The 27,970-nt window shown below is 51.7% G+C and overlaps 2 protein-coding genes across 7 annotated transcripts in view; one reads left to right on the plus strand and one right to left on the minus strand.

Annotated features, from left to right (window-relative positions):
• lrrc51 (leucine rich repeat containing 51) lies at window positions 1-27,574 on the minus strand. 2 transcript variants are annotated; one of them, XM_085999786.1, is made up of 5 exons: window positions 27,238-27,574; window positions 19,387-19,469; window positions 16,131-16,336; window positions 11,620-11,768; window positions 1-307 (listed from the first exon to the last, which is right to left on the minus strand). In XM_085999786.1, exons 1-5 carry the CDS (start codon window positions 27,282-27,284, stop codon window positions 172-174), a joined length of 621 nt encoding a protein of 206 aa, XP_085855912.1. In that variant the 5' UTR covers window positions 27,285-27,574; the 3' UTR covers window positions 1-171. The 2 variants fall into 2 exon arrangements, with proteins under 2 accessions (XP_085855912.1, XP_085855911.1); XM_085999785.1 differs by lacking the exon at window positions 27,238-27,574 and adding an exon at window positions 26,751-26,869.
• A 26-nt stretch (window positions 27,575-27,600) lies between these two features.
• The window catches only part of LOC147112167 (nuclear mitotic apparatus protein 1-like), a 97,912-nt gene continuing 97,542 nt past the window's right edge, over window positions 27,601-27,970 (plus strand). For 2 of the 5 annotated variants that reach the window (XM_085999773.1, XM_085999777.1), the window contains exon 1: window positions 27,601-27,696. The gene's annotated coding sequence lies outside the window, so the exon portion shown is untranslated. The remainder of the gene's footprint in view (window positions 27,697-27,970) is intronic. The other 3 variants (XM_085999775.1, XM_085999781.1, XM_085999772.1) reach the window with 2 other exon arrangements.

The raw sequence follows: 27,970 nt of genomic DNA on the forward strand, positions 1-27,970 counted from the left end.
GACATCGAATAATCTTGTTAATAATCATCAACAATCAACTCCATCAATTATCAAAATAAGAGTTTCGACATTCCCAATTCAGCGACTCTGCTCCTGCCCGGAATCCAGCAGGGATTGCACCGGCACCGACACGGCACAGGGAAAAATCCAGCGGCGGCACCGCTGTGGAATCTACTCGTACTTTCTCCTGGCAGGGTGCTTGTGTTTGATGAATGTCTTGAGGACGGCGGCAGTGGAGCGGTCTTGTTTGGTGATTGTGCTGTAGTCCAGCGACTTTAACTGTGGGATGATCCCCACTATGTAGCTCCTTGAGGGAGAGAGAGAGAGAAAGTGTTAAACTCCAGCAGCTGGGGTTGCATAGAATCGTACAGCGCAGAAGGAGCCAGTCTTTGCAAGAGCTATCCAATTAATCCCACTCACCTCTTTCAGCAACAACTTGCATTTATATAGTGCCCTTAACGTCGTAAAATGTCCCAAGGTGCTTCACGGCAGCATTATCAAACAACATTAGTCTCAGGATAAGGGGTCGGTCATTTAGGACTGAGATGAGGAGGAATTTCTTCACTCAGAGGGCGGTGAATCTTTGGAATTCTCTACCCCAGAGGGCTGTGGAGGCTCAGTCGTTGAGTATATTCAAGGCTGAGATTGATAGATTTTTGGACTCTAGGGGAATCGAGGGATATGGGGATCGGGCGGGACGGTGGAGTTGAGTCGAAGATCAGCCATGATCTTATTGAATGGCGGAGCAGGCCCGAGGGGGCGAATGGCTTACTTCTCTTATTTCCTATGTTCTTAAAATTCCTCATCGATCTACAATTTTTTCCTTTTCAAGTATTTATCCAATTCCCTTTTGAAAGTTACTATTGAATCTGCTTCCACCGCCCTTTCAGGCAGCGCGTTCCAGATCACAACAACTCGCTGCGAAAAAAAAATTCTCCTCGTCTCCCCTCTGGTTCTTTGGCCAATCACCTTCAATCTGTGTCCTCTGGTTACCGACCCTCCCGCCAGTGGAAACAGTTTCTCCTTCACTCGAGATCAAAACCCCTCAATTTTGAACACCTCTATCAAATCTCCTCTTGACCTTCTCTGCTCGAAGGAGAACAATCGCAGCTTCTCCAGTCTCTCCATGTAACTGAAGTCCCTCATCCCTGGAACCATTCTAGTAAATCCCCTCTGCACCCTCTCCAAGGCCTTGACATCCTTCCTAAAGTGCGGTGCCCAGAATTGGACACAAATCTCCAGCTGGGGCCGAACCAGAGATTTATAAAGGTTCAGCGTAACGCCCTGGCTTATGTACTGCATTTATAAAGCCCAGGATCCCAGAGTGAAGGCGAAGAGGGACAAGAAGAACTGGGAAGGAGGAGACACTTTTTTTACGCAGCGAGTTGTTGTGATCTGGAATGCGCTGCCCGAAAGGGCAGTGGAAGCAGATTCAAGAATAACTTTCAAAAGGCAATTGGATAAATACTTGGAAAGGAAAAATTTTATAGGACTATGGGAAAAGAACAGGGGGAAGTGGGACTAATTGGAGAGCTCTTTCAAAGACACAGGCAGGATGGGCTGAATGGCCTCCTGTGCTGTATCATTCTGTGATTCTAAGGTGCAGAGTCTCTTGTTTAAAGTTGCTCATAATGTCTAATTATGACTCAGAGAGCGGGGTAATTCACTGCAGGAGGGGCGATGGGGAAATAATTCCTGCCGGGTTCCCCAATAGCTCAGTGGGTATGTTCACTGCACGGCGTGATACATGGAGCAGGAGGATCCCAGCTTCTTTCAGATGAGACATCAAACCAAGGTCCCCAGGTGGATGGCACTATTCTGAAGAGGAGCAGAGGAGTTCTCCCTGGTGCCCTGGCCAATATTTCTTTTCTTCTTAGGCAGTCTCTCACCAGGTGACTGATGAGTCCAATGCGGGACCGACAGTCTCTGTCACAGGTGGGGCAGACGGTGGTTGAAGGGGCGGGTGGGTGGGGTGCTTGGGTTGACGTGCGCTCCTTGTGCTGCCTGCGCTTGGCTTCCGCTTGCTCCCGGCGAAGAGACTCGAGGTGTTCGGCGCCTTCCCGGATGCTTCTCCTCCACTTTGTGCGGTCTTGGGCCAGGGATTCCCAGGTGTCGGTGGGGATGTTACACTTTTTCAAGGAGGCTTTGAGGGGGTCCTTGAAGCGTTTCCTCTGCCCACCTGGGGCTCTCTTGCCGTGCCAGAGCTCCGAGTAGAGCGCTTGTTTTGGGAGTCTCGTATCGGGCATGCGGACGATGTGACCCGTCCATCGGAGCTGATCGAGCGTGGTCAAAGCTTCGATGCTGAGGATGTTGGCCTGAGCGAGAACACTGACGTTGGTGTGCCTATCCTGCCAATGGATTTGCAGGATCTTGCGGAGGCAAGGTTGGTGGTACCTCTCCGGTGCTTTGAGGTGCCTGCTGTACATGGTCCATGTCTCTGAAGCATACAGCAGGGCGGGTATCACTGTTGCTCTGTAGACCATGAGCTTAGTGCCGGGTTTGAGGTCCTGGTCTTCAAACACGCTCTTCCTCAGGCGACCGAAGGCTGCACTGGCACACTGAAGGCGGTGTTGGACTTAGTCATCGACGTCTGCCATTGTTGACAGTCGGCTCCTGAGGTGTGGAAAGTGGTCCACGGTGTCCAAGGCCTCGTCATGGATTTTGATAATCGGGGAGCAGTACTGTGTGGCGGGGGCAGGTTGGTAGAGGACCTTTGTCTTACGGATGTTTAGTGTAAGGTCCATGCTCTCGTACGCTTCAGTGAAGGTGTTGACGATGGTTTGGAGTTCGACCTCAGAGTGTGCGCAGACGCAAGTGTCGTCTGCATACTGTTGGATGACAGAGGATGGGATGACCTTGGATCTGGACTGGAGGCAACGGAGGTTGAACAGTTTCCCGTTTGTTCTGTAGATTAGCTCTGTGGTAAACCACTGTTAACCCTGTACAAGTCCAGGCATATCTCAGCCCCTGGCTCCACCCCTAAGCCCGGGTATAAAGGTGACTCATCTCGTAGTCTTTGGTATTGTTGATAGCGCATCAATTTTATTGACTAATTTTCAACATGGAGCAAATCTTGAAGCCGGAACGTTTAGACCTGGATCCTCAAGCAGCAGATGCAGCCAATAACTTTGAACACTGGCTGAGCTGTTTCAAAGCCTTCCTGGAGGCCTCCAGCACTACTGTCACTACAGATGACGCGAAACGGCTTGTCTTGAACTCACGGGTGAGCCACCGAGTCTACTCGATCATCCGAGACGCCACTACTTACGCGGCCGCCATCGCGACGTTAAAGGAACAATACGTGAGGCCCGTTAATGAGGTCTACGCCAGACACCTCCTGGCTACCCGAAAACAGCGCCCCGGGGAATCGGGCGCTGAATATTTACTGACACTGAGAGTCCTCGGCCGGGACTGTAATTGCAAAGCGGTGACGGCCAAGGAATGCACGGAAGACCTGATCCGAGACGCCTACGTAGCTGGCATCAGGTCCAACTATACTCGGCAGAGGCTGCTGGAACAGAGGGGGCTCGACCTGCAGAAGACGGTGGCCCTCGCTAACTCGTTAGACGTGGCCCTCCAGAACATGGACGCCTACCCCCCTGACTGGATGGCTACGTGGATGCCACGGGAGCAGCCATCTTGGGACCCGGTAAGGCCACAAGCCGCCAGCAGCCCAACTACAGCTGCAATGACCAGAGGCCAGAAATGCTACTTCTGCGGCCAGGCCAAGCACCCCAGACAGCAATGCCCAGCAAAGGACGCGACCTGCTCCAAATGCAGCAAGAAAGGCCACTACGCGAGAGTGTGCAAGGCGAAATCGACCCCCAATTCCAGCAGCGCCGCGTGTGAACCATACAGGCCGCCATTTTGGACCCCACCAACCACGTGTGAGCCGTGCGGGCCGCCATTTTGGACACCACCAGCCGAGGGGGAGCCGCCATCTTGGACACCATCTCGGGACCAGGCCCTCGGCGCGGGCGAATACTACAGCGACCCACCGACCTCGACGATGGCCTCCATCACCCTGGACCAATCTAGGCCCCATCAACTAGCCAGGTCCATGATGAACGTAAAGGTAAATGGCCATGCCACAAATTGCCTTTTCGACTGCGGAAACACGGAGAGCTTCATCCACCCCGACACGGTGCGACGCTACTCCCTATCGGTTATGCGCACACGCCACCAGGTCTTTATGGCCTCAAAGTCCCATACGGCGGACGTCAGCGGCTACTGTGTAGCGACTCTGACAGTGAACGGCGTGGAGTACAGAGAGTTTAAATTCCTCGTCCTGCCACAGCTCTGCGCTCCCGTACTGCTAGGATTAGACTTCCAGTGCCATCTGGAGAGCGTCACGATGGCATATGGCGGGCCCCTGCCCCCACTTACAGTCTGCAGCCAGCAGAATTTAAACACGGCGCCGCGCAAAGTATGCAGCCTGTCCACCCTGAAGGTCAAACCCCCCCCGTTGTTCGCTAACCTCGCCAAAGACTGCAAGCCAATTGCTACTAAAAGCAGGCGGTACAGTGCCGGGGATAGGAGCTTTATTAAATCAGAAGTACAAAGACTCCTGAGGGAAGGGATTATCGAGGGCAGCACCAGCCCATGGCGAGCCCAAGTGGTGGTAGTAAAGACTGGCGAAAAACAGCGCCTGGTTATTGATTACAGCCAGACGATCAATCGATACACGCAATTAGACGCATACCCACTTCCCCGCATATCTGACATGGTCAACCAGATAGCACAATACCGGGTATTCTCGACGATTGATCTGAAGTCGGCATACCACCAGCTCCCCATCAGGCCTGAGGACCGCCAGTACACGGCCTTCGAGGCCGACGGTCGCCTCTACCACTTCCTCCGAGTCCCCTTCGGCGTCACCAACGGGGTCTCGGTCTTCCAAAGGGAGATGGACCGGATGGTTGACCAGAACGCGCTGCAGGCCACCTTCCCCTATCTAGACAACGTCACCATCTGCGGCCATGACCGGCAGGACCACGACGCCAACCTAGAAAAATTCCTCTGTACGGCCCAACGGCTGAATCTGACATACAACAGAGAAAAATGTATGTTCCGCACTGTGCGCCTCGCTATTCTTGGCTGCGTGGTGGAAAACGGAGTCATCGGCCCCGACCCCGACCGAATGCGCCCCCTCCTGGAACTACCCCCCCCCTCCCCCCCACTGCCTAAAAGCCCTGAAGAGATGCCTAGGGTTCTTCTCTTACTACGCCCAGTGGGTGCCCAACTATGCGGACAAAGCCCGGCCCCTCATCAAGTCAACCTCCTTCCCCCTGACGGCAGAGGCCCGTGCGGCCTTCACCCTCATAAAAGAGGACATTGCGAAGGCCACAATGCACGCAGTGGATGAGTCCATCCCTTTCCAAGTGGAGAGCGATGCATCCGACTTCGCCCTAGCCGCAACCCTTAACCAGGCGGGGAGACCCGTGGCCTTCTTTTCACGGACCCTCCAGGGCCCCGAAATTCGACACTCCTCAGTCGAGAAGGAGGCCCAGGCGATAGTGGAGGCTGTACGGCACTGGAGACATTACCTGGCTGGTAAACGTTTCACCCTGCTCACTGACCAACGGTCAGTAGCATTTATGTTTAACAACAGACAAAGGGGGAAAATCAAAAATGATAAGATATTGCGGTGGAGGATCGAGTTATCCACCTACAACTAAGATATCTTATACCGGCCCGGGAAACTTAATGAGCCCCCAGACGCCCTATCCCGTGGGACATGTGCCAACGCACAAGTCGATAGGCTACGGACCCTCCACAATGATCTCTGCCACCCGTGGGTCACCAGGTTCTTCCACTTTATTAAAGCTCGCAACCTGCCTTACTCCATCGAGGAGGTCAGGACCATGACCAGGAACTGCCAGGTCTGTGCCAAATGCAAACCGCATTTTTATAGGCCAGACAGGGCACACCTGATTAAAGCCACCCGCCCCTTCGAACGTCTCAGCGTCGATTTCAAGGGGCCCCTTCCCTCCTCTGACCGCAACATGTACTTCCTCAATATTACTGACGAGTACTCCCGTTTCCCCTTCGCCATCCCCTGCCCGGACATGACCAGCGCCACAGTCATCAGGTGCCTCCACGACCTGTTCGCCATATTTGGCTTCCCCAATTACATCCACAGCGACAGGGGCTCGTCGTTCATGAGCGACGAGCTGCGCCAGTACCTGCTCGAGAAGGGCATAGCCACGAGCAGGACTACCAGCTACAACCCCCGGGGTAACGGACAGGTAGAGAGGGAGAACGCAACGGTGTGGAAGACCGCCATGCTCGCCCTAAAATCCAAGGGCCTCCCAATCTCCCGCTGGCAAGATGTCCTCCCCGATGCGCTCCACTCCATACGATCACTGCTCTGTACTGCCACAAACGCCACCCCTCACGAGAAGATGTTCGTCTTCCCCAGGAAATCCACCTCGGGGACATCACTACCGCCATGGCTGACGTCTCCGGGACCTGTCCTGCTCAGGAAACACGTGAGGAGCCAGAAGACGGACCCCCTGGTCGAAAAGGTTCACCTCCTCCACGCCAACCCACAGTACGCCTACGTGGCGTATCCTGACGGGCGGGAGGACACAGTCTCAATTAGAGACCTCGCACCCTCAGGTACCACCCGAAACACCATCGATCACCATCCACTACCTCCACCCACCACCACTACCCACGACGCACCACCGGGGTGTCTACCACGAACTGACGACATGCCGGTGCCATCCCTACCCCGAGAGGACGACACGCCAGTGCTCCGTCCCACGCAAGAAGCGGCCGCGGGCAAAGAACCGCCGCAACCAGCACCACGAAGATCATTACGGCAGACAAGACCCCCGGAGAGACTTTCGTATACGAACTTTTGAAACACTTCACCCCGCCGGACTCTTTTTTAAACGAAGGGTGAATGTGGTAAACCACTGTTAACCTGTACATGCCTGTGTGGTAAACCACTGTTAACCCTGTACAAGTCCAGGCATGTCTCAGCCCCTGGCTCCACCCCTAAGCCCGGGTATAAAGGTGACTCACCACCCTTCCCCCGAGAGCTCTTAGGATGGATTCACTAGCAGAGGCATGCTCTAGTTCTTAGCCTACTTCATTTAAGTCCATCTCGTAGTCTTTGGTATTGTTGATAGCGCATCAAGCTCCACTCCAGCAGGGAGCTTACGGAGGGTGAGATGGAGCATTGCAGCCAGGAAGATCAAGAAGAGTATTGGTGCGATGACACAGCCTTGCTTGACCCCGGTCCGTACGTGAATTGGGTCTGTGGTGGATCCATTGGTCAGGATCACAGCTTGCATGTCGTCGTGAAGCAGGTTGAGGATGGTGACAAACTTCTGAGGGCAGCCGAATTTGAGGAGGACACTCCATAATCCCTCACGGTTGATGGTGTCGAAGGCCTTTGTGAGGTCAACGAAGGCCATGTACAGTGGTTGGTGCTGTTCCCTGCATTTCCCTTGTAATTGACGTGCGGCGAAGATCGTGTCCATTGTGCCCCTTAGTGGGCGGAATCCACAATGCAACTCTGGGAGGAGCTCTTCAATCACTGGGAGAAGGCGATTGAGGAGGATTCTTGCGATGACTTTCCCTGTGGCAGACAGCAGGGAGACTCTAATTACTGCAATTGGACTTGTCACCTTTCTTGAAGATAGTCACGATTACGGAGTCCGAGATCCCCTGGCATGCTCTCCTCCTTCCAAATAAGAGAAATGAGTTCATGTATTTGCACCAATAGTGCTTCTCCGCCATGTTTTAGCATCTCGGCGGGGCTTCCATCTGCTCCTGAGGCCTTGTTGTTCTTCAGTTGTCGGATGGCCTTTTCAACCTCATGCCGGGCTGGGGTTGTGCTGAGGTGGTGGCAGGTAGCATGCTGCGGGATGGAGTTGAGGACACTCGTGTCGAAGACAGAGTCTCGGTTAAGGGGATCTTCGAAGTGCTCCTTTCAGTGGGCACTGACTGCCTCTCTGTCCTTGATGAGTACCTCTCCGTTCCTGGCCCACAGTGGGGTAGGACCTTGGGTGCTTGGGCCGTGGGTGGTCTTGACTACGCTAAAGAATTCACGCATGTCGTGGTTGTCGGCTAGCTGTTGTATCTCCTGCGCTTTCTCCACCCACCATCTGTTCTTTAGATCGCGAGTTTTTTGTTGGACCTCGGCATTCAGACGTCTGTAGAGCTGCTTTCTTGCTCTCGAGTTCTGTTGGTGTTTCCCGATCAGGAATGCCTTGTCCTTGCGGCTTATTAGCTCCTGGATCTCGTCGAACCAGTCTTCGTGTTTCCTGGTCGAGTGACCGAGCGCCTCTTCACAGGTGCTGATTATGAAGGCCTGGAGTGCAGACCAGGCGCTGTGGACACTGTCTCTGCATCACTGGGAGTCGTTAGGTTGGTTGTGAGGCACAGGCTGAATAGGGCTTTCTTAGTGGTGTGGCAGTCCCAACGGTTGTCTTTTATATTGAGATATATACATAATTCCCTTTAACTTAACTTATTTATGTATGTATAATTTACCTAACTGTATGTACTTAATTTACTTAATTGTATAACTTACCAGTTAGGGCTGTTGCCTCTTTAACTTACCTGTTGGGCTGTTGCCCCTTTAAGAGGCAACCTAACGCGCTGATGTCACGCATCACGTGACGCATGCGCGTCGGCCGCCGACCTAACGCGCTGACGTCACACGCGAACTGGCCGCCGGCCCGATTCGGGCTTCCAAGACGGCCGCCGGCATAGCCCGGCCTATCGAGACTTCGGCTGCATCAGCCGGCAAGCGGGAGCGAAGGGATTCTCCGCTCCCGCGGCAAGTACTGGCACAGCCCGGCCTAGTAACCTCGGCCTTAAAGGCCAGCCTCCGTAACGGGGAGATGCACTGACAACGGCGCAAGTCACGTGACCGCCTAAGCGCACGTGAACGTGCTGACGTCATGACGCGGTCACGTGACGTCGGGAATATAGAGCCGAGTGTGAGGAGGTCATGAGGCTCCCCACACGCTCCCCACGGGACTGGGAACGCAGTCCTTGTGGAGTCCCCGCTGGGACAAGGTCTACAACATGGTGCTCCTGCAGTCAGCCATCTTACCTGCTATCTTACTTACCGTAAGACCTACAACATGGTGTTCCTGCAGTCAGCCACCTTACCTGCTGTAATTATCCTGTGATCTACAATATGGTGCTCCTGCAGTCAGCCATCTTACCTGCTACCTTATCTGCTGTATTATCCTGTTCTGGTAAATAAACAACTTATTTATAGTTCGTCGAAGCTAAACTCTTTTATATAGTGGCGATTTACACGAACCACTACAGTGGGGTCTTTGAGTGCTCCAGCGTTGATTTTCCTGCGGTATTGCTTCTGTTGCCGCCGCTGTTTTGGGGCTACATTGATGGAGATGACAGAGCGGATTGGGCGGTGGTCTGTCCAGCAGGCGTCAGCTCCTGTCATGGCGCGGGTGATGCGGACGTCCTTGCGGTCCCTCGCTCGGATGATGACATAGTCCAACAGATGCCAGTGCTTGGAGCGAGGGTGCTGCCATGAAGCCTTGTACTTGTCTCTCTGACGGAACAAGGTGTTGGTTATGACGAGGCCATGTTCTAAGCATTTCGTTAGGAGGAGGGTACCGTTGCAGTTGGCTTTCCCTACTCCCTCTCTCTGCCGATCACACCTCCCCAGAGGTCTGTGTCCTTTCCAACTCTGGCGTTAAAGTCGCCAAGGAGGATCAGCTTGTTGCCCGTTGGGACTCGGGACAGGGATTGTTCGAGGCTGGAGTAGAATTCCTCTTTGGTCTTGTCTGTGGCTTCCAGTGTTGGGGCGTACGCACTGATGACCGTAGCGCACTGGTTCCGGGCTAGGGGGAGTCGTAGAGTCATGAGGCGCTCGTTTATTCCACAAGGGGAGTCTCTGAGATGTTCAACTAGCTCATTGTTTATGGCGAAGCCCACCTCATGGAGGCGGCGTTCTTCTTCAGGTTTGCCTTTCCAGAAGAAGGTGTAGCCACCGCCTTGCTCCTTGAGCTGGCCTTCCCCTGCCCGCTGGGTCTCACATAGGGCGGCGATGTCAATGTCGAAACGTCTGAGCTCCCGGGCAACGATAGCAGCACGGCGTTCCAGTCTGTCACTGTTGCGGTTGTCCATGAGGGTCCTGACGTTCCAGATCCCGATCTTCATTTTAAAGGGTGGAAGATGCCTGTGCGTGAATTCTTTTAATGTGGGGTGGCCGTTGCACACCAGCTACTTGGCAGAGCAAGGTCTGGGTCCAATGGCAAGGAGATCCAAGACGATTGGAGACCAGGCTCTGCTACATCGGCCTAACACACACACACAAACATACTCCTACTGTCCTCCTCCCTCCTTCCCGCAGGTCCTCTCTGCTTGTGTTTCATAGGCTGCAGTGTGGTCCTCCTGACCTCGCATTTATCCCTCAACCAGTATCACTAAAACAGATGATCAGGTCATTATTACATTGCTGTTTGTGGGAGCTTGCTGTGCACAAATCGGCTGCCACGTTTCCTACATTACAACAGTGACTGCACTTCAAAAAGTACTTCAATGGCTGTAAAGTGCTTTGGGATGTCCTGAGGTTATGGAATTGGCTGTATAAATGCAAGTCTAATCTAGTGTACGGTAGCCTAGTATTTATGGTACCAGATGAACAATCCAGAGTGAGTGAGTTTAAATGCCACCAGGGCAAAATGAGAAACTGAATTCAATAATTCTGCTGATTGGTAACCATGAAGCTGTCAGATTGTCGTAACAACCCAACTGGTTCACTGATGTCCCTCAGGGAAGGAAACCTGCCGTCCTCACCCGGTCTGGGCCTGTACGTGACTCCAGCCCCACACCAATGTGCTTGAGTCTTAAAGCTCTCAGGACAATTAGGGATGGGCAATAGATGCCTCCTTGCCACTGACGCTCTAATCCTGATTGGACGTGGCGGTTTGTGTCGATTACCCAAGTGAAGAGACATCACAGACCTGCCCTGATTTGTACCGAGTTACCAGGCGGTGCTGGGGGGGGGACGACATTCCATATCAGCCTCAGCACCCACTGAGCTATGGAGGAGCCAGGACAAGATCAGGGCTCGACTGCGATGCAGTCCTTGGTCAAATAGCTGACCAACGCCCCTCGTCCTGCAAGGTATGTCTGCTTTGAGAGACAGAGATAGAGAGAGAGAAAGAGACACAGACAGATAAACAGAGGGATAGAGAGAGAGAGAGACAGAAAGAGAGAGGGAGAGAGGTGAAAAGAGAGGAAGAGATATAGAGAGAGGGGGACAAGAATGAAGAGAGAGACACAGATAAAAGGATAGAGAGAAGGAGAGAGACACAGAGAGAAGGATAGAGAGAGAAAGACACAGAGATAGAGGGATAGAGAGAAAGACAGAGAGGTGGCGAGAGGGTAAGAAACAGAGATAAAGAGAAGGATCGAGAGAAAAAGACAGAGAGAGAGGCAGAGTGGGAGAGAGAGTCGCGGCTGAAGGATTGTACCCGAGCGACTTGCCATTGCCCCTCGGGAGTAGATGCATTTGGTCTTGGGTTTACGCTGCAGTTCACTGGTTTACTGAAAGGGGGCAGCGAGAGTCTGTTGCTGGCGGGGGGCGGAGGAGGCAGAGACGCCTGGTCAGGGTACCTGTAGCCTTTCAGCAGTTCCATGGGGTTGCCGTGTATCGTCAGGGTCCGCAAGTGGGACAGTGAGGCCAGCTTGTCCACCTCGAACAGCTCGCAGATCTGGTTGCCATGGAGATTCAGGATCTGCAGGTTGGTGCACTGGATCAGGACCTATCGAGAGATCAAAAGGGCGACAATCAGCCATCGATAAACCCCCCACCCCACAAACCGAAGTGACGGTGGCTTTATTCTATATACAATCATTGTCAGTTCATCCAGTAACATTCATTGCGTTTGTTCCTAATTCCCGAAAAACAGGCGTCAGTCGTGGCTCAGTGAGTAGCACTCTCAACTAAAGGTTCATCATTTCCACACTTTTGTACTCTATACCTCTATTTATGAAGCCCAGGATCCCGTATGTTTTTTTAAACTGCTTTATCAACCTGTCCTGCCACCTTCAATGATTTGTGCACATATACCCCCGGTCTCTCTGTTCATGCACCCCCTTTAGGATTGTACCCTTTAGTTTATATTGCCTCTCTTCATTCTTCCTACCAAAAAGTATCACTTCACACTTTTCTGCATTAAATTTCATCTGCCACGTGTCTGCCCATCTCAGCAGCCTGTCTATGTCCTCTTGAAATCTATCACTATCCTCCTCACTGTTCACTATACTTCCAAGTTTTGTGTCATCTGCATCTAACCCGTGCTGTCCCTGCCCTGGGAGTGTTTGATGGGATAGTGTAGAGGGAGCTTTACTCTGTATCTAACCCGTGCTGTCCCTGCCCTGGGAGTGTTTGATGGGACAGCGTAGAGGGAGCTTTACTCTGTATCTAATCTGTGCTGTACCTGCCCTGGGAGTGTTTGATGGGACAGTGTAGAGGGAGCTTTACTCTGTATCTAACCCGTGCTGTACCTGCCCTGGGAGTGTTTGATGGGACAGTGTAGAGGGAGCTTTACTCTGTATCTAACCCGTGCTGTACCTGCCCTGGGAGTGTTTGATGGGACAGTGTAGAGGGAGATTTACTCTGTATCTAACCCGTGCTGTACCTGTCCTGGGAGTGTTTGATGGGACAGTGTAGAGGGAGCTTTACTCTGTATCTAACCCATGCTGTACCTGCCCTGGGAGTGTTTGATGGGACAGTGTAGAGGGAGCTTTACTCTGTATCTAACCCGTGCTGTACCTGCCCTGGGAGTGTTTGATGGGACAGTGTAGAGGGAGCTTTACTCTGTATCTAACCCGTGCTGTACCTGCCCTGGGAGTGTTTGATGGGACAGTGTAGGAGGGGCAACTTAAAAGCTTGGTCAGAGGTAGTTTTTAAGGAGAGAGGCGGTGGGAATTCCAGTGCTGAGGGCCTAGACAGCTGAAGGCACCAATGGTGTGACGAAGGGAGTGGGGGATGCGCTCGAGCCCAGAATTGGAGGTGTGCAGAGATCTTGGTTGTCGGGCTGGAGTAAGGTTACAGAGATAGGGAGGGGGCGAGGCCACGGAGGGAGTGGAAGGAATTGGGCTGTTGAGAAAAGAAATCAAGCAATGACAATGATGTCGACTATCAGGAATTTGAGGAGCAAGAAACATGTTTTATTTGGGCAAGAGATTCTGAAGTGACCTAACTGAACATTACCAGATTGAAAGGAGATTGACAAAGTTGATTTAAGCAGAATTACTCAGGGTAGCGAAGTGTTCATATACCAGCAAATGAGAGCTAAAAATTGGTAAGGCGGCAAGCAAGGGAAACGCTTCCAATCCCAGGAATCAAGTTATAGAACAAGTTCCCAGGGAAGGACACTGAAGGAGACAGTGTGAAGAGGGTCGCGGGACAATCTGTCTTTAGAGAGAAGGGGCTGAGGGATTGGGGAGAAGATTCTATAACTCAGAATCTCTTGCCCAAATAAAACAAGTTCCTCGAAGGTGGGGTTGGGGGATATGGGGAGAAGGTGGGTAGGTGGGGTTGGGGGATATAGGGAGAAGGTGGGTAGGTGGGGTTGGGGGATATGGGGAGAAGGTGGGTAGGAGGGGTTGGGGATATAGGGAGAAGGTGGGTAGGTGGGGTTGGGGGATATAGGGAGAAGGTGGGTAGGTGGGGTTGGGGGATATGGGGAGAAGGTGGGTAGGAGGGGTTGGGGGATATAGGGAGAAGGTGGGTAGGTGGGGTTGGGGGATATAGGGAGAAGGTGGGTAGGTGGGGTTGGGGGATATGGGGAGAAGGTGGGTAGGTGGGGTTGGGGGATATGGGGAGAAGGTGGGTAGGTGGGGTTGGGGATATGGGGAGAAGGTGGGTAGGTGGGGTTGGGGGATATGGGGAGAAGGTGGGTAGGTGGGGTTGGGGATATGGGGAGAAGGTGGGTAGGTGGGGTTGGGGATATGGGGAGAAGGTGGGTAGGTGGGGTTGGGGGATAGGGGGAGAAGGTGGGTAGGTGGGGTTGGGGGATAGGGGGAGAAGGTGGTGGGGTGGGGTTGGGGGATAGGGGGAGAAGGTGGGGGGGTGGGGTTGGGGATATGGGGAGAAGGTGGGTAGGTGGGGTTGGGGGAGAAGGTGGGTGGGTGGGGTTGGGGATATGGGGAGAAGGTGGGTAGGTGGGGTTGGGGGAGAAGGTGGGTGGGTGGGGTTGGGGGATAGGGGGAGAAGGTGGGTGGGTGGGGTTGGGGGATAGGGGGAGAAGGTGGGTAGGTGGGGTTGGGGGAGAAGGTGGGTGGGTGGGGTTGGGGGATAGGGGGAGAAGGTGGGTAGGAGGGGTTGGGGGATAGGGGGAGAAGGTGGGTAGGAGGGGTTGGGGGATGGGGGAGTGGGGTTGGGGATATGGGGAGAAGGTGGGGGGTTGGGGGATAGGGGGAGAAGGTGGGGGGGTGGGGTTGGGGGATCAGGGGAGAAGGTGGGTAGGAGGGGTTGGGGGCTAGGGGGAGAAGGTGGGGGATTGGGGAGAAGGTCGGTAGGTGGGGTTGGGGATATGGGGAGAAGGTGGGGGGTGGGGTTGGGGGATATGGGGAGAAGGTGGGTAGGTGGGGTTGGGGGATATGGGGAGAAGGTGGGGTTGGGGGATATGGGGAGAAGGTGGGTAGTTGGGGTTGGGGGATATGGGGAGAAGGTGGGTAGGTGGGGTTGGGGGATATGGGGAGAAGGTGGGTAGGTGGGGTTGAGGGGTATGGGGGGTAGGTGGGGTTGGGGGGTATGGGGAGAAGGTGGGTAGGTGGAATTGGGGATATGGGGAGAAGGTGGGTAGGTGGGATTGGGGATATGGGGAGAAGGTGGGTTGGTGGGATTGGGGGAGAAGGTGGGTAGGAGGGGTTGGGGATATGGGGAGAAGGTGGGGGGTGGGATTGGGGGAGAAGGTGGGTAGGTGGGGTTGGGGGGTATGGGGAGAAGGTGGGTAGGTGGGATTGGGGATATGGGGAGAAGGTGGGTTGGTGGGATTGGGGGAGAAGGTGGGTAGGAGGGGTTGGGGATATGGGGAGAAGGTGGGGGGTGGGGTTGAGGGATATGGGGAGAAGGTGGGTAGGTGGGGTTGAGGGATATGGGGAGAAGGTGGGTAGGTGGGGTTGGGGATATGGGGAGAAGGTGGGTAGGTGGGGTTTGGGGATATGGGGAGAAGGTGGGGGGGTGGGGTTGGGGATATGGGGAGAAGGTGGGTGGGTGGGGTTGGGGATATGGGGAGAAGGTGGGTAGGTGGGGCTGAGGATATGGGGAGAAGGTGGCGGGGTGGGGTTGGGGATATGGGGAGAAGGTGGGTGGGTGGGGTTGGGGGATATGGGGAGAAGGTGGGTAGGTGGGGTTGGGGATAGGGGGAGAAGGTGGGTAGGTGGGGTTGGGGGATTGGGGAGATGGTGGGTAGGTGGGGTTGGGGGATAGGGGGAGAAGGTGGGGTTGGGGAGATGGTGGGTAGGTGGGGTTGGGGATAGGGGGAGAAGGTGGGTAGGTGGGGTTGGGGGATTGGGGAGAAGGTGGGTAGGTGGGGTTGGGGGATTGGGGAGAAGGTGGGGTTGGGGGATTGGGGAGAAGGTGGGTGGGTGGGGTTGGGGATATGGGGAGAAGGTGGGTAGGTGGGATTGGGGAGATGGTGGGTAGGTGGGGTTGGGGATAGGGGGAGAAGGTGGGTAGGTGGGGTTGGGGGATTGGGGAGAAGGTGGGTGGGTGGGGTTGGGGGATTGGGGAGAAGGTGGGTGGGTGGGGTTGGGGGATTGGGGAGATGGTGGGTAGGTGGGGTTGGGGGATTGGGGAGATGGTGGGTAGGAGGGGTTGGGGGATTGGGGAGATGGTGGGTAGGTGGGGTTGGGGATATGGGGAGAAGGTGGGTGGGTGGGGTTGGGGGATATGGGGAGAAGGTGGGTAGGTGGGGTTGGGGGATTGGGGAGATGGTGGGTAGGTGGGTTGAGGGTAAAAGGGATGCGATTGTTGGGCCAAATGATCCTCTCCTGGTCCTAGAAGTTGCCGAGCCCCTCTCCTCAGTGCCAGACGAATCAGAGGTCTGTAAGGGAAGAAAAGGAGTTTGATTTCATTGCGGGAAAAAATAAGAACCAGCGTCCTGGCAACCTACGGGATCGATGATGAGGAAGGTGTTGAAGGAGATATCGATCCAGAACAATCGCCAGGGTTCCACCAACAAGCTGTCGATCAACTGCTTCAGACCGCTCAAGTCGCACAGGTAGTTGTGGCTCAGACGCAAGGAGCAGCTCTTCAGCTTCCTGTCCTCTGTGTACTGGTTCGGTCTGATCCCAGTCCGCGGGGTCAAGTTAAGGCAGTCTGCGTGGTGGAGAGAAATAGTTAAAAAGGTGGGAGTCTGAGAGCCCTGGCAGAATAATGGAACCACACCGTACAAATTAATACAACTCGAGTCAATGCCATTTTACAGCACAGAATGAGGCCATTCGGCCCATTCAATGTGTGCTGGCTCTTTGCTAGAGCAATCCCAAACTAATCCCACTGCCCCGCTCTCTCCCCATAGCCCTGTATCAATCCCAAACTAATCCCACTGCCCCGCTCTCTCCCCATAGCCCTGTATCAATCCCAAACTAATCCCACTGCCCCGCTCTCTCCCCATAGCCCTGTATCAATCCCAAACTAATCCCACTGCCCCGCTCTCTCCCCATAGCCCTGTATCAATCCCAAACTAATCCCTCTGCCCCGCTCTCTCCCCATAGCCCTGTATCAATCCCAAACTAATCCCACTGCCCCGCTCTCTCCCCATAGCCCTGTATCAATCCCAAACTAATCCCACTGCCCCGCTCTCTCCCCATAGCCCTGTATCAATCCCAAACTAATCCCACTGCCCCGCTCTCTCCCCATAGCCCTGTATCAATCCCAAACTAATCCTACTGCCCTGCTCTCTCCCCATAGCCCTGTATCAATCCCAAACTAATCCCACTGCCCCGCTCTCTCCCCATAGCCCTGTATCAATCCCAAACTAATCCCACTGCCCCGCTCTCTCCCCATAGCCTTGTATCAATCCCAAACTAATCCCACTGCCCCGCTCTCTCCCCATAGCCCTGTATCAATCCTAAACTAATCCCACTGCCCCACTCTCTCCCCATAGTCCTGTATCAATCCCAAACTAATCCCACTGCCCCACTCTCCCCATAGCCCTGTATCAATCCCAAACTAATCCCACTGTCCCGCTCTCCCCATAGCCCTGTATCAATCCCAAACTAATCCTACTGCCCCGCTCTCTCCCCATAGCCCTGAATCAATCCCAAACTAATCCCACTGTCCCGTTCTCTCCCCATAGTCCTGTATCAATCTTAAACTAATCCCACTGCCCTGCTCTCTCCCCATCGTCCCGTATCAATCCCAAACTAATCCCACTGCCCCACTCTCTCCCCATAGCCCTGTATTAATCCCAAACTAATCCCACTGCCCCACTCTCCCCATAGTCCTGAATTAATCCCAAACTAATCCCACTCTTTCCCCAGAGTCCTGTATCTTCCTCAGCTTCAAATATTTATCCAAATTGCCCTTTAAAAGATGCGATGGTCTCTGTCTCAATCACTCTCTGTGGCAAAGCATTCCATGCTCTAAATTTCTCCTAAACTCGCACCTCCCTTCTTAAACGAAGATGTTACACCTCAGTCCCTGACACAATTTACGTATTGAAGGAGGATTGAAGAACTGTAGCCAGAAGCTCGGACAGCTCCTCTCTGATATCAGCGTAATCTGGGCACGAACGTTGCTAACCTCGGTGACAGGGTCCCCTCACTCCCCACGCACCGTCATCAGTGGGATTGTTGTCATGCAACCTTTTCTCTCCCACCTTGTGCTCCAAATCCTTTCACTTTCTTGCCCTCCTGAAAGCTGCACTCGCCCTGGGGTTCTGCTTCTACAGGTGCCCTGCGGTGCCTCACTCAAGCGGCCCAGGGAGGGATTTGATAACAAGGATGAGAATTTTTAAATCGAGGCGTTGCTGGACCGGGAGCCAATGTAGGTCAGCCAGCACAGGGGGTGATGGGTGACCGGGCCTTGGCGCGAGTTAGGACACGGCCAGCAGACTTTACTTGAGAGAAAAGGCCCCTCTTCACTGGAACCCCCACCCCCCGAGACCCTTTCCGATCACCTTATAACAGTGAAGTGTGGGGCCCAACAGTGGTCCTCGCATCCACTGGGGCAAGCATGGTGGAAGCTGTAATCCCTCATTTTAATTCAATTTACATACACCCGCCCATATTTTCAGTCATCAGTTCCAACCAGAGGGAATTTAAAAAAAAAATCATTCTTGGGATGTGGGCGTCGCCGGCAAGGCCGGCATTTATTGCCCATCCCTAGCTGCCCTTGAGAAGGTGGTGGTGAGCCGCCTTCTTGAACCGCTGCAGTCTGTGTGGTGAAGGTACTCCCACAGTGCTGTTAGGGAGGGAGTTCCAGGATTCTGACCCAGCGACGATGAAGGAACAACCGATATATTGCCAAGTCAGGATGGTGTGTGACTTGGAGGGGAACTTGGAGGTGGTGGTGTTCCCATGCGCCTGCTGCCCTTGTCCTTCTAGGTGGTGGAGGTCGCGGGTTTGGGAGGTGCTGTCGAAGAAGTCTTGGTGAGCTGCCAAATGAGAAGGTTGGAGGGGGCTTCGGGGGTGGGTGGGGAAGAGGAGGGAGGTGGTGACCTAGTGGAGCCGGTCTATCAGCAGGTTCCCAAACATGCCAGACCCCCACAGGGATATCTGCACAGGGCAGGTACAGCTGGTGTATTGGAAGCTTAGGAGGAACAAGTGTTGTGCTGACCACTTGGAGAATGAATGGAGTCTTGCGATTACAATTAAAATGGCATCAGCTGTAGCTCAGTGGGTGGCCCCCTCGCCTCTGATTCAGATGGCTGTGGGTTCAAGTCCCAGTCCAGAGACTTGAGCACAAACATCTAAGAAAACTCCGGTCCTCAGGCAGTACTGAGGGAGCGCTGCACTGTCGGAGGCACCGTCTTTCGGATGAGATGTTAAACCGAGGCCAGTCTGCCCTCTCAGGTGGACGTAAAAGATCCCACGGCCATTATTTCGAAGAAGAGCAGGGGAGTTCTCCCCGGTTTCCTGGGGCCAATATTTATCCCTCCATCAACATCACTTAAATCAGATTATTTAGACATGTATCACATTGCTGTTTGTGGGAGCTTGCTGTGCGCAAATTGACTGCCGCGTTTCCCACATTACAACAGTGACTCCACTTCAAAAAGTACTTCATTGGCTGTAAAGCGCTTTGGGATGTCCTGAGGTCGTGAAAGGCGCTGTAGAAATGCAAGTCTTTCTTTTTTTTCCCCCCACGATTAAAATGAACACAGTGCGCAGTGTTATGAAGATTTCTAGATTAGCATACGTCACCAGGTAAAGTTTCCAGATTTCTGAAGGAATAATCCACAATTGGACCATACAAGATGGAGTCATACTCTTTTGTGTTAACGGACCTGCGGGAACGAAGCACAAAGCAAGTTATTGGTTATAGTACAAACTGGAGGGGCAAAAAATTAGTAAGGTTAATTAGTAAATAGATCCAATAGATGAACCAGATTTAACCCCTGTTCCTTCCTCAGTCATCATGGTATTATCCACCTTTTGGATGAACCAGGAACAACAACAGTAACTTGCATTTATATAGCGCCTTTAACGGAGTAAAACATCCCAAGGCCATTTGACATCGAGCCACATAAGGAGATATTAGGATAAGTAACCAAAATCTTAGTCAAAGAGGTAGGTTTTAAGGAGCGTCTTAAATGAGGAGCATGAGGTAGCGTGGCGGAGAGGTTTAGGGAGGGAATTCCAGAGCTCGGGGCCCAGCCAGCTGAAGGCACGGCCGCCAATGGTGGAGCGATTAAAATCGGAGATACGCAAGAGGCCAGAACTGGAGGAGCGCAGAGATCTCGGAGGAGGTTACAGAGATAGGGAGGGGCGAGGCCGTGGAAACACAAGAAAAACACGCCGAGTGCCCAACCAGCATAACGTCCAGTGAACAATAGTCCGTGAGTGGGAGTTAATTGTTAAACCTGGGGAGGCTGACCCACACACAGCATGTGGAAGAATGCAAATTTTGTTTCCAATGAGGCTCAATCAGGAAACCAGCTTTTTGCAGTCAACAGCCCGAATTGTAATGGAATTGGCTTCTGCCAACACTCACTGTCTACAACAACTTGCATTGCCTTTACTGCAGAAAAACGACCCACAGGAGCTTCTCAGATCTGTAAAGAAAAATGGACGCAGAGGCAAAGAAGGTCTTAAAGGAGGAATCATAGAACCGCACAGCACAGGAGGAGGCCATTCGGCCCATCGTGCCTGTGCCGGCTCTTTGAAAGAGCTCTCCAATTAGTCCCACTCCCCCTGCTCTTTCCCCACAGCCCTGTAAATTTTACTCCTTCAAGTATTTATCCAATTCCCTTTTGAAAGTTACTATTGAATCTGCTTCCACCGCCCTTTCAGGCAGCGCGTTCCAGATCACAACAACTCGCTGCGTAAAGAAATTCTCATCTCCCCGCTGGTTCTTCTGACAATTATCTTCAATCTGTGTCCTCTGGTTACCGACCCTCCTGCCACTGGAAACAGTTTCTCTTTATCTACTCCATCAAAACTCTGTGACTTTGAACACCTTGATTAAATCTAACTTCTAACTAAAGTTTTCAAACAATTTGATGAATACGCAAGCTATAAAAGTAATAAATCAAAGCTAAACCTAATTCAATTTGCTGACTGTCTCTCCCCACCCTTGAAGCCCAGTCCTCAGGGAGAAGCACCAAAGCTGCCTGAATCTCGTAAAAAAACATTACACAACAGCGCACATTTAAAGGCCGACATGATCTCTTTCTCCCCCCACATCCCCCAGTTTGTGGTTCTCTCTCCCTTCCTCCCCCAGTTTGTTTCTTGCTCCCCCAAGAGAGTGTGTTGCTCTCTCCCTCCCCCCCACCAGCTTGTGTCGCTCTTTCTCCCTCTCTGCCCCCAGTAAATAGGGATCACTGAGTTTACAGTAGCTCCGAAGCTGCCATCTTCACAACCAGTAATTAAGAAGTGTGTTCCAAACAGCGGGGGGACCAGCAGGGCCCAGAGAACGCAGATTGGCTGCAGGCCACACGTGGATCGATTCTCCCGGGTCCCCAGCAGCAGCGCTCGGGAGACCAATCGCCCATTCCGAGAGACTCCCAACCAAAACGGGAGGGTTATATAGTACAGTATATAGAAATAGGCCATTCAGCCCAACAGGTCTATGCCAATGTTTCGGCTCCACACAAGCATAAAGGTTGGCAATCCTGGTATCCCTGCAGTGACAGTGACCGATTTTGCTGGGGTGTAGGTACAACAGAATCCTAGAAGTTCACGGCACAGAAGGAGGCTATTCAGCCCATCGTGTCCGTGCCGGCCGAAAAAGAGCTATCCAGCCTAATCCCACTTCCCAGCTCTTGGTCCATAGCCCTGTAGGTTACGGCACTTCAAGTGCATATCCAAGTACTTTTTAAATGTGATGAGGGTTTCTGCCTTGACCACCCTTTCAGGCAGTCCTCTGGGCTGGAAAGAAACTTGCAGTGGGAGGGGGTGGATCCAGTTGTCGTGGTCCATGTTGGTACAAACGACGTAGATAGGACTAGGAAGCCGGTTCTGTTAAAGGAGTATGAGCAGCTAGGGGTCAAATTAAAAAACAGAACCTCAAGGGTAATAATCTCTGGATTATTACCTGAGCCACGAGCGAATTTGGCTAGGACAAATAAAATTAGAGAGTTAAATGCGTGGCTCAAAGACTGGTGTGGGAGAAATGGGTTTTGCTTCCTGGGACACTGGCACCAGTACTGGGGCAGGAGGGAGCTGTTCCGTTGGGACGGGCTTCACTTGGCCAGTGCTGGGACTAGAGTCCTGGCGGATCATATAACTAGGGCTGTAGAGAGGGCTTTAAACTAACTAGTGGGGGGGAGGTTCCTAGAGAGCAAATAATAAAAATGACAACAGAGAAGGTCATAGACTTAGGTAGCAGTGGGGAAATTAAAAACCAGAGTGTGTCAGGAAGGGGCAGAAGGTATGGAGTAAAAGGTAAAGTAATAAAAAGGGCAAAAGCAGGAACTAAGTGTCACAAAACATATTTGAAAGTTCTCGATCTGAATGCACGTAGCATTTGTAACAAAATAGACGAGTTAATGACACAAATAACTACATATGGGTATGATCTTGTGGCCATTACAGAAACATGGCTGCAGGGTGACAATGCCTGGGAATTAAACATACCAGGTTATTTAACGATCAGGAAGGACAGGCAGGAAGGAAGGGGAGGTGGGGTGGCTATGTTAATAAAGGAAGGAATCACTGTAATACAGAGAAATGATATTGGGTCAAAAGATCAGGATAATGAAACAGTTTGGGTGGAGGTAAGGAATAATAAGGGGAAAAAAACACTAGTGGGCGTAGTCTATAGGCCTCCGAACAGCTGCAACTCTGTTGGACGGAGTATCAATCAGGAAATAGTTGAGGCTTGTAATAAGGGAACATCTATAATTATGGGGGATTTTAACTATCATATTAATTGGACAAATCAAATTGGGCAGGGCTGCCTTGAGGATGAGTTCATTGAGTGTATTAGGGATGGGTTTCTTGAGCAGTATGTAACTGAACCGACCAGGGGGCAAGCAACCTTAGATCTGGTCCAGTGTAACGAGACAGGATTAATTAAAAATGTCCTAGTAAAGGATCCCCTTGGAATGAGTGACCATAACATGGTTGAATTCCATATTCAATTAGAGGGTGAGAAGGTTGGATCTCAAACAAGCGTGCTAAGCTTGAATAAAGGAGACTATGAAGGTATGAGAGCGGAATTGAGTAGAGTGGATTGGGAAAATAGATTAAAGGGTAAGACGATACATGATCAGTGGTGTACATTTAAGGAGTTATTTTACAACTTCCAAAAAATATATATTCCAATGAGAAGAAAAGGGTGTAAAAGAAAAGACAGCCATCTGTGGCTAAGTAAAGAAATTAAGGATAGTATTCGACTAAAAACAAGGGCATATAAGGTAGCCAAATCTAGTGGGAGGATAGAGGATTGGGAAAACTTTAAAAGACAGCAAAAAGTAACAAAAAGATTGATTAAGAAAGGGAAGATAGATTATGAAAGTAAATTAGCAAAAAATATAAAAACAGATAATAAGAGTTTTTATAGTTATATAAAAAGAAAAAGGGTGGCTAAAGTAAATGTTGGTCCCTTAGAGGATGAGACCGGGAAATTAATGGTGGGAAATATGGAGATGGCAAAAACACTGAATGAATATTTTGTATCAGTCTTTACAGTAGAAGACACTAAGAATATCCCAACACTGGACAAACAGGGGGCTATAGGGGGGGGGAGGAGCTAAACACGATCAAAATCACTAAGGAAGTGGTACTCGGTAAAATAATGTGACTCAAGGCAGATAAATCACCTGGACTGGATGGCTTACATCCTAGGGTCTTGAGGGAAGTGGCGGTAGGGATTGTGGATGCATTGGTAATAATTTTCCAAAACTCCCTGGAATCAGCAAAGGTCCCGGCAGACTGGAAAACTGCTAATGTAACGCCCTTATTTAAAAAGGGCAGTAGGCAGAAGGCTGGAAACTATAGACCGGTTAGCTTAACATCTGTGGTAGGTAAAATATTGGAGTCCATTATTAAGGAGACAGTAACAGGACATTTGGATAATCATCATTTAATAGGACAAAGTCAGCATGGTTTTATGAAGGGGAAGTCATGTTTGACAAATTTGCTGGAGTTCTTTGAGGAAGTAACATATCGGGTGGATAAAGGGGAACCAGTGGACGTAGTGTATTTAGACTTCCAAAAGGCATTTGAGAAGGTGCCACACAAAAGATTATTGCTTAAGATAAAAAATCACGGGATTGGGGGTAATATTCTGGCATGGATAGAGGATTGGCTATCTAACAGAAGGCAGAGAGTTGGGATAAATGGTTCATTCTCGGACTGGCAATCAGTAACTAGTGGTGTTCCACAGGGGTCAGTGCTGGGTCCCCAACTCTTTACAATCTATATTAACGATTTGGAGGCGGGGACCGAGTGTAACATATCAAAGTTTGCAGATGATACTAAGATGGGAGGGAAAGTAGTGAGTGAGGAGGACATAAAAAACCTGCAAGGGGACATAGACAGGCTAAGTAAGTGGGCAGAGATTTGGCAGATGGAATACAATACTGGAAAGTGTGAGGTTATGCACTTTGGCAGGAAAAATCGTAGAGCAAGTTATTATCTTAATGGCAAGAAACTGGAAAGTACTGAAGTACAAAGGGATCTGGGGGTCCTGGTGCACGAAACTCAAAAGGTTAGTATGCAGGTGCAGCAAGTGATTAAGAAGACCAATGGAATGTTGGCTTTCATTGCTAGGGGGATAGAATATAAAAATAGGGAGGTATTGCTTCAGTTGTACAAGGTATTGGTGAGACCGCACCTGGAATACTGCATACAGTTTTGGTGTCCATACTTAAGAAAAGACATACTTGCTCTCGAGTCAGTACAAAGAAGGTTCACTCGGTTAATCCTGGGGATGAGGGGATGGACATATGAGGAGAGGTTGAGTAGATTGGGACTCTACTCATTGGAGTTCAGAAGAATGAGAGGCGATCTTATTGAAACATATAAGATTGTGAAGGGGTTGGATCGGGTGGATGCAGGGAGGATGTTCCCGATGATGGGTGAAACTAGAACTAGGGGGCATAGTCTTAGAATAAGGGGCTGCTCTTTCAAAACTGAGATGAGGAGGAACTACTTCACTCAGAGGGTGGTAGGTCCATGGAATATGCTGCCCCAAAAAGCTGTAGAAGCTACATCATTACATAAATTTAAAACAGAAATAGACAGTTTCCTAGAAGTAAAGGGAATAAAGGGTTATGGGGAGCGGGCAGGAATTTGGACATGAGTCTAGGTTCGGATCGGTCATGGCCCTGTGGGTAGCGGAGCGGGCCCGGGGCCATGTAGCCTGATCCTGCTCCTATTTCGTGTGTCTAATTCTGTTAGATTCAGGAGATGGTTCTGTGATAGTGGATTGGCGGTTAGGATCAGATCAGCCATGATCTTATTGAATGGCGGAGCAGGCTCGAGGGGCCGATTGGCCTACTCCTGCTCCTATTTCTTATGTTCTTATGAGTTCCAGACCCCCACCACCCTCTGGGTGAAAAAAATTCTCCTCAACTCCCCTCTAATCCTTCTACCAATTACTTTCAATCTGTGCCCCCTGGTTATTGACCTCTCTGCTAAGGGAAATAGGTCCTTCCTATCCACTCTATCTCAGCCCCTCATAATTTATACACCTCAATTAGGTCTCCCCTCAGCCTCCTCTGTTCCAAAGGAAACAAACCCAGCCTATCCAATCTTTCCTCATCGCTAAAATTCTCCAGTCCTGGCAACATCCTCGTAAATCTCCTCTGCACCCTCTCTAATGCAATCACATCTTTCCTGTAAGCAGATAGATGTTACACAGCATTATCGGGACAGTGTGATCTCCTGGACTAAGATCGGGCATGCACTGCCTGAAAGGGTGGAGGCAGATTCAATCGTGGCTTTCAAAAGGGAGTTGGATAAGTACCTGAAGGAAAATATTTTGCAGTGCAACAGGGAAAGGGCAGGGGAGTGGGACTAGCTGAGGTGCTCTTGCAGCGAGCTGGCACAGGCTCGACGGGCCAAATGGCCTCCTGTGCTGTAACCATTCTATGATTCTGACTAGTTTCGATCACCTGAGTGGGTCGGAGAGGAATTTCCCAGATTTTATTCTAGTGTTTTTTAAAATTCATGCTCAGGATGTGGGCGTCGCTGGCAAGACCAGCATTTATTGCCCATCCCTAATTGCCCTGGCTTGCTAGGCAATTTTGGAGGGCAGTTAAGAGTCAGACTAGATGCAGGAAGGATGTTCCCGATGGCCGGGGAGTCCAGAACCAGGGCTCATAGTCTAAGGGGTAAGCCATTTAGGACAGAGATGAGGAGGAATTTCTTCACCCAGAGAGTGGTGAACCTGTGGAATTCTCTACCACACAGGGCGGTGGAGGCCAATTCATTAAATATATTCAAGAAGGAGTTAGATATATTTCTTAAGGCTAAAGGGATCAAGGGATATGGGGAGAAAGCAGGGACAGGGTACTGAATTTGGATGATCAGCCATGATCTCGTTGAATGGCGGAGCAGGCTCGAGGGGCCGAATGGCCGACTCCTGCTCCTATCTTCTATGTTTAACCATATTGCTGTGGGTCTGGAGTCACATATAGGCCAGACCGGGTAAGGACGGCAGATTTCCTTCCCTAAAGGACATTAGGTGAACCAGGTGGGTTTTTACGACAATCCGCCACCATTACTGATACTAGCTTTTTATTCCAGATTTATTTAATTAACTGAATTTAAATTCCCCAGCTGCCGTGGTGGGATTATGAACTTTTGTCTCCAGATCATTAGTGCAGTCCTCTGGATTAATAGTCCAGTAACATTGCCACTATGCTACCGTCCTTTCTATTTATAACCTCAGATACTTTGCATTTATGCTGCTGGTGTAAAATTAAAGTTTCCCAGGGTGAAAACCTCCCACTGCATGCAAGCGTAACAAACGTTTTCTTCTAAAATTAGTACTGTCACCAGCTTTATATTCAGCATTTATTTAATTCCGACACAATTTAAGGGACTCATTGTCTCCGGATCATCAGTCCAGTCCTCTGGATTACTAGTCCAGTGACATTGCCACTATGCTACCGTACCCATGCCTTGGCTCCGGGTGCAGAGTGTCTATATTCGGTCTAAATTCTGTATATATTGTGTGGAGCAGGCTGGGTGGAGAAGAGCCTCTTCCCTCGTCCATTGCTCTCCTCCCTCCACTGGCAGCGGCGCGTTGTCAGGGACAACAGGACAATGCCGGCGTGGTGACGGCCGGGAGTTGTAGTCCGCCAGTGCGCGCCGCCCAGCGCCGGAAGCAGCCAGCGGACTACAACTCCCGGCGGGCTTTGCAGCGCCCCTCAGCCGCCGGCTCTTTCGCCCACCAACACCTCACACACACACTCCTGCCGCCAATTGGAATCATTTGAATTGTTTTCATATTGTATTTTCCCACCGCGACCCGCCGTTTCCTTCAAAAAAAGAGGAATTTTATTTTTTGTTTAAATAAAAGAGCTGAGGGCAAGGACTACAAATCCCAGAATTCAAAGCGAGCCCGCTCATCGTCCGATATTCGGTTCGGCGATATCTTACCGGAGATTCGGGGCCCGGCGGACGGAGTCGGTATTGTTGGACACCATCACTTTCTCTCGGTGTGCTGCTATCTACGACGGCATTATTGCACCGGCGCTCCTCGCAACGGCACGCCCAATGCGCGCGTTTACGCACGACGTCATCACGGCGGGTGGTAGCCCCGCCTACCGAGTGGGCGGAGCAAGGTGGGTTCCCGGATGTTGATGACGTTAGCTGGGACGGAGCGGTAAGAGATACCCGGATGTTGAAGGCGGGGCCACTGGCGCAATAACCCGGATGCTCATCACGTGTCGCGGATTCGGCCAATGGCGGCGCTCAGATTCGCAGGAGCGCGTGACGTCAGAGCCCTGTGAGGGGAAACGTTCCGTGACGGCGGAAAATAATCGACCCCGAGGATCGGCGGCCTAGTCCCAGGCCCGGGATTCGGCGGCCCGGGGATCGAGGGCCCAAGCCCGCTCGGTAAGAGACATTGGCGGTTCTGTGATGAAGTGAGGGAATCAAAGAGGGGAGCTGAGCTGGGAAAGGGGGAATCTGAGCTGGGAAAGGGGGGGGAAAAGCTGAGCTGGGAAAGGGGGGGAGAAGCTGAGCTGGAAAGGAGGGGGGAAAGCTGAGCTGGGAAGGGGGGGGAAAGCTGAGCTGGGAAAGGGGGGGGGGAAAGCTGAGCTGGGAAAGGGGGGGGGAAAGCTGAGCTGGGAAAGGGGGGGGGGAAAGCTGAGCTGGGAAAGGGGGGGGG

This window comes from Somniosus microcephalus, chromosome 10 (assembly GCF_052327205.1).
Source record: "Somniosus microcephalus isolate GS21.2 chromosome 10, FLI_Smic_1.0, whole genome shotgun sequence".
NCBI lineage: Eukaryota > Metazoa > Chordata > Chondrichthyes > Squaliformes > Somniosidae > Somniosus > Somniosus microcephalus.